General features: G+C 38.9%; 1 protein-coding gene across 1 annotated transcript in view; it reads right to left on the bottom strand.

Moving 5' to 3' along the window:
- Positions 1-2,323: 2,323 nt before the first annotated feature.
- The window catches only part of ST8SIA4 (ST8 alpha-N-acetyl-neuraminide alpha-2,8-sialyltransferase 4), a 168,682-nt gene continuing 159,986 nt past the window's right edge, over positions 2,324-11,019 (bottom strand). The window contains exon 5 of the mRNA XM_044275975.1: positions 2,324-6,879. Within this exon, the coding sequence (XP_044131910.1) occupies positions 6,597-6,879 (283 nt within the window). The 3' untranslated portion in view covers positions 2,324-6,596. The remainder of the gene's footprint in view (positions 6,880-11,019) is intronic.

Below are 11,019 nucleotides of genomic sequence, written 5' to 3'. Positions count from 1 at the left end.
TTTGGCACTTCTCATTTTAGACATATTTATCAAGCAAGTAAAGCTACTTTCACATCTGCTTTTTTGCTGGATCCGGCAGGGCATGAGCATAAACGCATCCAGTCAATCATACAACCGTCTGCATCCATTCAGAATTTATCCTATTGTATTATCTCCAAAATGAACCAGGTGGCTCATTGACTTAAAATGGTTTTAGTGGCTGATCCTTTTTTTTTTTTCGTGTACAAAAAAACAAATCCAGCACCATTGACTCCCATTGTGTTTCATGCCAGATCCGGCTTGATCAAAACCCACCAAATGTAACGGAATGCATTCTGGTGCACTCCGTTCCGGTTTGTCCAGTTTTGTCCCCATTGACAATGAATGGGGACAAAACGGAAGCATTTTCCTCCGGTTTTGAGACCTTGCACCGGATCTCAAAAACGGAAAGGAAAACGCAGATGTGAAAGTAACCTAAGGCAAAAACGAATCCACTGTGCTTCGCTAACCAACTGGGTGTGGTTTAGCAGGAAAGGGAATGACTTAAAATGAGCCCAAATTTTGATGTTGCAAAGTAAGTTAATCAATAAGTGGCATTTAGGCCAGTATCTAGCCATCAATATTAAACTATTTATAAGTTTCACTTTTTCTACAACTATCTGTGATTACACAAAGGTGAAAATTGAGCTTTGGTAAAAATAAAACATGAGTAAAGCTCAGAAATTAGAACAAAGATGAAAAGTCTCCACATCAATTTAAAGATTACCATCTGTTTCTACCCAACATCTATCATATCTACGGTACATTCTTATTACAGTCCAGTCATGTGCAAACAGCATCATTCACTTATATAAAATCACACCGTCTATCTGATAAGTTAGTCCAATCTAATATTGCTGTAGTAAAGGAATATACTGTAGGCGGGTTGGACGAATCACAGAAGCTGAAGAGCCAGTATTCCCAGGAATTTGCTACTGGTTAGGTATGTAACCTCTACTGTTATTATTCCAGTGATTTTTCTTCCCCTATAAAGATCGGTGTGAATGACAAGATTTCCATTGTATATAATAAAATGATTACTCTGTTACCAGGTCACATGATAGTAAACCTAAGATTGCATTCATGCCTGAAACTTACGTTATAAGTCTATCTGATAGCACATGGATATCCATCTTCTACTATAGCACTGATCTGTGAAATATATTTTAATATATTATTTTTTCCATACTTATTATAATGTAATGTAATATGTTTACTTTAAAGGGACCTCCCACAATTAGAAAAACGAGTGTGCTTTTTTGTGTTCAAAACAGCACCAATCTCATCCATGGGCTGCATCTGATATTTCAGCTCAGCCTCAGAATGGGCTTTCTGAAAAGAACAGCAGTCTAATCTTGGGAAATCTCTTTAATATTAAGGCAGCGGATGACTTTTATAGCTACACATACTGAATTTTCATGCAAATATGCCTATTATGCTTATGCATGCCCAAATGCAAAACTATTGATGAAGCACCTCAAAACCAGCCACCATGCATGAAATGTTAAATATTATTTTGGAGGAGAGTGATGCATTCTGGAAACTCAGGACACTGTACCACAGATGGGAGTCATTGCTACTTATAAGTATTGCTACTTATTTTTGAAAACGAGGAGTTGCAGATGGCAAGTAGTTGGGTCATTATGGGCTATCTGCAGCAGAGAGGTATATGGAGTGTGATCTGTAGGGTGATTCTACATCCAGAGAATTAGCGCAAACATGGAAAATCATTGTGTAAAAAGGAAGTATTGCTGGTATCTACAATCTAAGTCACTTGTATGCTGCTCCAAAAAAACACTCATGAAAAGTTCTGTATATTGTAAAAATCAAACTTTTTAAAAAATGTAATCAAGTCTTATTCCTACTCTCTCAATAGGTTTTTACATCTATAGGTATTAGTAGTATATTCTTTATCTACGTCACAGAATCGAACAAGACAATGGAGAAAATGTCCATATGATGTTATTCTACTCTTAAAGGTTAACTGGCTGACCTATTACATGTGCGCTTGGCAGCTGAAGACATCTGTGTTGGTCCCATGCTCATATGTGCCCGCATTGCTGAGAAAAATTATGTTTTACTATATGCAAATGAGCCTCTAGGAGCAACGGGGGCGTTGTCGTTACACCTAGAGGTTTCTCTGCAACTGCTGCGTCCTCTGCACTTTAATTGATAAGGTCAGGCGTTGAGATGTTTTCACTACGTGGCCCTGTCAATCAAAATGTAGAGGGTGTGGCAGCTGTAGAGAGAGCAGAGCCTCTAGGTGTAACAACAACGCCCCCGTTGCTCCTAAAGGGCCATTTGCATATATTAAAACTTCATTTTTCTCAGCAATGCGGTCACATATGAACATGGGACCAACACAGATGTCTTCAGCTGCCAAGAGCACATTCAACAAGTCTCATAGGCACAAATCTGCTGTCAGATGCCCTTCAACTTCAAAAGAGGGATTATAAATGCATGATTGTATAACTGTATACATTTCATAATTTCTATAATTCAAAAGATAATAAACAAGGTAAAAAAAAAATCAGATCTAGAAGATACTACCCTCCCGGTACTAACTTTTCTATCCTCGCTCCCACCAATCATTATTTTATTTTTACTTACATAGCGCTAGCATATTCAGCAGCGCTTTACAGATATTACAATCACTTTCTGTCTCCAGTAAACCTCATAATCTAAGTTCTCTATCAGTATGTCTTTGGAGTGTGGGACGAAACCGGAGTACCCGGAGGAAACCCACACAAACATGGGATGAAAATACAAACTCCATGTACAGACATTGATAAGGATCAAAATCACAATCCAATGTTTTGTCCTGCGTTTTTTTTTTCAAGCAGGGGATGTACCAAGTATTGCAGAACACCAGCTCATCCCCAAGTGACTAGAACTGAGCTGCAATATCAGTCAGAACCCATGGACCAGAGCGAAGTACAGATGAGAGAATCAATTCTAAACAAATTCAATTTGTTAAGAATTTCCCAACAGTCTTTGAGTCCAAAGATTTGGGGATTCGTCCCACACAAAATGGCAGCCACAGACATAGGGGCACAAACTATGATCTTGATCCAACAATACAGTATCTCCGTCACAATGGTGTCTAAAGGACAAAAGCACATAGTTTTTTCGGCTTAAACAAATGATTACAAGTTTATATCACCTTTTTTTGGAAGTATTACATTACATTAAATGATTAGCTACCAAATGCATAATAGCCTTAAAGTCTATGGACTCCATTGAAGGCATTTTCTTAAACTATCAGGCAGCTGTTCTGAAGGCTCTTTCTGTAGTCCTTCTCTGAACTCCTGATAGCACTTAAACACTCAATAAAGCCAAATTTGTATCAAACTGATGAGAATTTAGCTATAATGAGTGTTTATGAGCTGTCAGGAAAGAACAGATAAGGGCTACAGACCGAGCAGTCAGAGCAGCAACCTGACAGATTTACAGTAAACAGCAGATATCTTGAAAACAAAAGCTTTATAAAGGCCAATTGAAAAAATTATTTTTAGCCCAAACGTGTAAAATGCAATGAAAAAAAATCCCCCCCAAAGGTGTCCATAGACTTTAAATTTATTTCCTATACAAAACAATTGCATGGAAGGCCATTGTGAAGTAGGTCAAAAGAAAAATACCATTCCGCTTTATGAAAGTAAAAAGATTGCTAATTAATAGATGAAACATATGTACTAAGACCTATACTTAGGCTTATGATCGGGTGATAACTATTACTGCACTGACTGAAAATATTATTTATTCAGGTTAATCTCTGGACATCATTTTACAGTTTATTTATGGATATCTGAATAATTTCTTTATGTATCTTGCTCTTGTCTTAAAGCACATGTATTATAGCCTACTGCTGCGTTCCCATTTCTGTAGATTTTGCCACAGGAACCAGTCTACAGTTTGTCAGTAGGCACATTCTTTATACCATAAGGCCATTTCCACGTAGAATTTTTCAAACCGCTAACATATTTGAAAATCAGTAGCAGCATATGCATTATAAATCTGATGATGGAAAAGCAACAGGCTAATGGAGGGTTTACATAGGCCGAGGAGCAGCTGATCATCGGGAAGGAAGGCCTCCTACCCCACAACTGGCTCGTCCCGCAGTGGAGGTGAAGCTCTGCATTTACATGCAGCAATCACCTCCACAGTATGAGAACGAGTGATCACTACTGCGATCACTCGTCCTCATACAGCTGCATTGTTTCAATAATTTAGGTGCTTGCACAAATAACAGCTTCATCCCATGAACAAGCATGTTTCTCGTTCATCGAGTGATCGGTTGCACCTGTACACAGGCAGACTGTCAGAAATGAGCATTCGCGGAAACATTCAACATTCGGGCTGTGTAAACCGCCATAAGGTTGGAAAGGCAGGGTTACCCTGATAAGGACGCTGCCCTGCAAGTAAGATGGTATAGGGCAGTTGGCTTGTTATTTTTATGACGCCTTTTTGTCCGTAAGTTCTTTCCTTTCTTATTAGAATGTTTGGTGGCAATATTTTTTGGGTATAAAAATTGTAAATGTGATTGACAGGTTTTCAATATTCTTCAGTCATATTGACTGTCGCCATACCAGTGTAGTAACAGTGTCATTTGAAGTACTGCTTCTTGAGCCATATTTACCGATACCACTAATGATCAGTTCAGATTATACAATAATTGCCATGATTGCTCAGAAATGAAGAAATTGTAACAATTATTGCTACTGTACATGTAAACAGGTCTTCAGCTGAACACCTAGATAATATTCTAGGGGAGGGGGGTAATTTTATTTATGTGTAAGTACTACATATTATCAACACCTTCATGAATGGAGACACTGAACTAGCAGGCGGTATCGATGCTGTAGCAGTAAAAAAAACTATTTGAAAAAGATCTTGCTAAAGAGCACCTGTCAGCAGGGTCATCCCTATTAAACCAGACATACTGCCTGGGGGGGGGGGGGGGGGGGGGGTTGATCCTGCTATATGATACCTGTCCTGTGGAAATCGGTTGTGGCATTCCGTGCGTGGTCAGCATTGGAAAGCTTTGGAGCTGAGGTGCACCAATTTCAGTGCACTAAAGCCCTCATTTGCATAAAGAATAAAAATCTTTTTCTCAGTTTTCACGAGACAGGTATAATTTTAATCAGCATCATCAACCCTACAAGGTGATGGGTTGATCCTGCTGAGTGATGCTCGGGAGTAAAGTTACTAAAATCTTTTATGTAAACTGCAAAATAATGCTTCAAGTGAACTGTTTTCATATCTACCATGCTTTACTAGATACAGGATGGAAGGAAATAGGTTTTTTCATGAGTTGTGTTTTTTTATGTATTAATGCAGCACAATATTGAAATGATTACTCCAACAACTGCTCCTCATTAACATTTAAATAAACATACAAAATATGATTTCTCAATAAACACATTTAAAACAGAATCATATAATAAACATAACTGATAAATATCTATTCCAGCAGCATAGCTTCGCAATACTATAAATGTACTCTAGATTAAAAAAAATAATAATCAAATTAAAGAACACAAATATTTATACAAAATCACTGAAATCTTTGGTACCAAAAGTAAGGGCACCTATGTTTGGTAACAAAATTCTGAAATCTCACATAAAACTTAGAAATGTATTTGCTGCTCTACAGTAATACCAACACTGATCTGAGGATCAGACAGAACTAATAAACGGGGATATTCCAGAGAAGCCTCCTAACACTGAAATGTACAATCAAATCTAGGACCCATCGCCAACACTGGATGCAGCATTCTGTGGGTTGGTGCACAATCTGTAACTTCCCCAATATCTGGCAGTATATTCATGATGTCAATCTTCTCCACAAAATGTTTCCAGTGCCATCTGCTAAACTAAAAGGTTCACTTTGAAATATTGTCAGATGTAAAGGAGTTTATAATTGATAGCCATTATCATAGCTATTATTGTCATCTCATTTTCCTCTACAAATTGGTCTCTGTCCTAATCTGCTCAGTTGTCTACATTTTTGTTCTCAGTCATATGTTTTACAAAAGTCACTCACATGGTTTAGACCAACCTCCATGATCATGCTAGAGAGTCTACATCAAGTGACTCTTCATCGTTACCTTTTGCAACATTCTTTTTGCTTCTACTCTACAAAAATGCTTAGAAAAATTACAAATTTATAATACAAGAGCAATCAAAATGAAGGGTCTAACAGCATTAAATGAATCCACGTGAATACTGATCGAAATGTGAATGTAAACTAGGTGCCTTAAGTTCTATCACTTGTAGTTCCATCATGTCAGCACAGACTCATCTTCATTCTTCCGGTTCCAGTGATTGTATATTCAGGTCTTGTAAACACTAGTAAAACATTCGAGTTTTCAACTCAGTGGCACTTACTCTGAACCAAGCATCGTCCCATAACACTGGTTTATAGCACCTTGAAACTAACGCATCGGCTGGAACCCAACTGTGAGCAGGTATTCTAAAATGTCACACCATATTCTCTTCCATTAAAAAGAGCACAGCTCTAAACATTTCCCAGAAAATATCTCGACTGAGATGCTTTACTGATTGCATTTTAGTAAACTTTATTGCTGTTCACATTTCCCAGTGGTGAGTTTTAATGCCCCTTTGTTATGCAATAAATTCAATGTCTTGAATTCAAGCGGCATCCTGTGGGGTCCAGCATTAGAAAAGTATTTGTATTTCAGCTCATCGTAATAATGATATTTTACTAGGTTTCCATAAACATCCTTTGGGAAAGGCCAAAATCCGTAAAGATGTATTTCATCGCAAAACCGTGTAGCCAGCGTGTACATCAGAAGACCGGTGCTGGGTCTCTTGATCTGAACCTTGTTTGTTATCCAGTACCTGGAAAAAATAAAAAAGAGCAGATATTGAATACAAACACTTGACTACAATGCCAATCTATTCAGACATTCATGTAATTTCAAGAATTATTCCATTCCCAATTCAGCCTTTCATGGCTGAGATGAGAATAACCTTGGTAAGAGACAGTGGGCAGAGTCCTGAAAACATCTCAGACGGCCGATGCCCTGCTGTTTTCATAACTTCCACAGCAGTGAATGAGAGCTACGCAAATAGTGTAGCACAACTATCCATGTTGTTTCTGGTAACTCGGGAGTTATGAAAACTGCATAGCTCACTGTCCTAAGCTGTTTGATGGCTACTAATGGGAGTTATGAAAACAGCAAAGCTCAACCCTCTCAGTAGATTCTGTAACACCAACCTCCATCAGGCGCTTACTAAGGTTTTTCTAATCTCGACCATGAGATCAACAGTTTAGCTTGAACTTTGTCTCCGTCACCTGAGCTCCCACAATGCTCTCTGGTCTCCAGCAGAATTTTTTATTTAGTATCATATAAATACAAATAAATAAAAGCAGAGTATTAGCAAAAACGATCTACTTGTTATGTAGATTTAAATTGTACAATATTGGAAATTCAATGTGTAAACATAAAGCTTCCTTTTAAAGTATATTATAGTAAAAAGTGGACATATGAAGCATATATAGAATGATGATGCCATTTTTTCCCCTATATTACAACCATCTGGATACAGCAAATTCTCCAGCAGTGGTCAAGAAGCAAGAAAATGATCATATTACTAAAATAGAGAGAGAAAAGAACCATCAACTCTTAACGCAACGCATAAGTGATGCGTGAAAATCACCGCTCATGTGAACAGCCCCATAGAAATGATTGGGTCGGAATTCAGTGCGGATGCGATGCGTGAGTTGAACGCATTGCATCCGCACTGAATTCCGACCCATTCATTTCTATGGGGCTGTTCACATGAGCGGTGATTTTCACGCATCACGTATGGGGGGGGGGGATCATCAGGTGAAATACCTATTCAACCAATTGACAGTCATCAAAAGTGTGTTGCCAGCTTTACTCTGAAAGCTTATGTAATGAAATGTTCTTGGAAAATTATATGTTTGTCTATTAAAAGGTAGAATAACCAACAAAAGGCATCAATATCAGATTGGTGGGGATCAAACACCTGGAACCCCATCGATCAGCTATTTCGGGAAGTGACCCTCGCCGGAAACTATACAGTGGACTGAAGGATTGTCCACTGTGTAGTTTGCGATGCTGGTGTACTGCATCTCAGAATGTGAGGAAAGATGGATGGAGTCTTCTGTTTCCAACTTTGTCCACTGTAAAACGGTGGTCGATGAAGGTGCCACGTGTTGGACCCCCACCGATCTGATGTTGATGGCCTATTCTCAGGATAGGTCATCAGTATCTGTAGCCCAGATAATCCCTTTGTAGAGAGGGATTATTGAGTGTAAATGAACCCCTACAATTAGGAAGGCTTAAGTCACTTTCAAAAGCCCTAGTAAAACATGAATACTACTAAAAATATATTGTCACATACCTTTCAAATTCCTGTGACTCTACAATGCCATTTTGGTGGTTTCCCATTGGTTTATGTTTATTAGAATGCAGCAACATTGTGCCATATTCTTTAGCAACAGTGGAGATGTTGGTATGAATGGCACACCACCGATCCAGCCAGCGATTGGCTAGCGAATTTATGCATTAAGTATAGCACATCATTGCTGTAGTCATTGAATCACTGACATATGAGCACCAGAGAATTTAAAGGCTTAGTACCTGACAAATTTGTATTTTTAGCTGTATAATTATTATACTCAGAATTACAAAAAAAGTTTGAAACACCTCTTTAAAGGAGTTTTCCCAGTTATTTAAAACTAGCCCAAAGTCACTAAATGTGGTAAGTTTAAAAAAATTTAACTATACTCATTAGTTAATACCAATGACTTTTCCAGCACTGCAATTCCAGTTCTTCCCGCCGGTCTTTGTTTATATGACTGCAAGAGTGCCTCACATGACTTCTGCTGCCAACCACTGGCCTCAGCAGTGTTTTGTCAATACATGAGTAAAATAAATAAAATATACTGCTGAGGCCAGTAATTGGCTGCAGTGGTCATGTGAGATATATGGGCATGTCCTTGCTGCAGCCATAATTAACAAAGGATAATAGGGAGGATCAGAGCTATGTAACTGGAAAAGGTGGGGAAATAACTGGTAAATATTTTTTTTTATCATATTTAGTTTTAATCACCTTTAGTGGCTTCATTTTTAAAAAAAATTTGGACAACCCCTTTAAGAATAAAAAACATTTTTAATTTATCCCTCTTATTAAGAATATGAAGAATATGAGGGGTTTTGTTATGCAAAGTAAAAAAGAAAATCATATTGTCCTTCCATCTCCACTGAAGTGAGACTAACATGTTTCCCACATTCTATGCAATGTACAGGCCACTGGTAAAGTGCACATAGAGGCTTATTGCTGCAATGAAAAGAATGTGGGCACTGGTTTTGTTTACTTGCTTCAGATACTAAAATAAAATTGAATGAAAATGAAAAAGCATTACTGTTTTAATCCAGTTTTTTCTAGTATCCTAACAAACAGTGGTTGTCACGGCTGTGTCACGGCCGTGTTGTTGTTCGCCATGACACGATAGCCATGCATGCTGGTTGCCTGGGGCAACGTGTTGTTTGTAGCATGTGTGTATACTTTCCCTTTATGGTTAGTTTCCCTTCCCTGTCTGGTGTGTGTGGGGTTAACTACCTGGCTAGGTGTGGTCACTAAGTGCTTATATTGCCTGTGGCTGGTAGCAGGAGTTTAGTTGTACTCCAGCCTTGGTGTTCAGGAGTTATGCTCCTGTGCTGGATATTCCATCTGTCCGAATGAGGGTCCAGGCAGTTACTGGTGTACTGGATTCGGTGTTTGTTGTTTGTACTGTGTCCTGTATGGTGTTCAGGTTCCAGTACATATGCCTGGATTCCAGTTTGCTTCTCACTGTCATTTCTATATGTTTCTAGGCCTGAGGGAGACTCCTGTTCATCCGTATCATGGAGAGACAGGTCGTCTCTAGTTCCTGACATTATTTCCAGGGATAATCAGGGCGAATCAGGGTCCAAGGTTCCGGTGTATCAGCCGTCCTACCATCTAGGTTCCCTCACATGGTTAGGAGTCAGGGCTAGGATGACGGTGGCATTAGGAGGTGCCCTGCTGCCTTTCCCCCCGTGTTCAGGCCTAGTTTATGTTCCCGTTTTCCTACAGTGATTGGAGGGGAGCCCCCCCTCCCCCCACTGTGACAGTATGTCCCACAAGGTGGCACTCAAGGACTGGGCAGATGGAATATCCAGCTCAGGAGCATAACTCTAGCACACACCAAGGCTGGAGTACAACTAAACTCTTGCTACCAGCCACAGGCAATATAAGCACCTAGTGACCACACCTAGCCAGGTAGTTAACCCCACACACACCAGACAGGGAAGGGAAACCAACCATGAAGGGAAAGTGTACACACATGCTGCAAACAACACTTTGCCCAAGGCAACCAGCATGCATGGCTATCGTGTCACGGCGAACAACGTGACCATGACACAGCCGTGACAGTGGTATCAGCCACATGCATGCAGCCAAAAATGTAAAAATGCATTTCCTCATCAAGCCACCATGAGTGCATTAACAGACCTTGATAAACAGTGACATTCTTACAGAATCTCTTGATATGGAGCTAATACTGTTGTCTGTACTATCACATTCAACAGAACAAAACTGAAGAGGTCTCTTCTCGATCATCTAAAGAATTTCATTTATTTGCTGCCTAGAGAAAAATTCTTGACTTTTTCTATCACTATCTTGAAAGCTTATGTAATGAAATGCCATGAGAAAATGATACGTTAGTCTACTAAAAGGTGGAATAACCTACAAAATACATATTTTGTACCCGAGAGTCTTTTCTTCAAGTTGTATGGTTACAAAAAAATAGAGTGAAATTTAAGCTACATAGTTGAAGTGGGAAGAAAACAGACAACTGTAAATCCAGGGACAATCCACTGTGAAATACACTAAATTGAAAACATTAGCCACTTTAGAAGATAAGATAGCAGATAGTACCATGAGGAAGCTCATATTTTTACCTAGGGTATTGTTATATGTGATATT

Source organism: Bufo gargarizans, chromosome 1 (genome assembly GCF_014858855.1).
Source record: "Bufo gargarizans isolate SCDJY-AF-19 chromosome 1, ASM1485885v1, whole genome shotgun sequence".
Lineage (NCBI taxonomy): Eukaryota > Metazoa > Chordata > Amphibia > Anura > Bufonidae > Bufo > Bufo gargarizans.
Note: the sequence above shows the minus strand (reverse complement) of the source record. Positions and strands in the feature narration are given on the sequence as shown.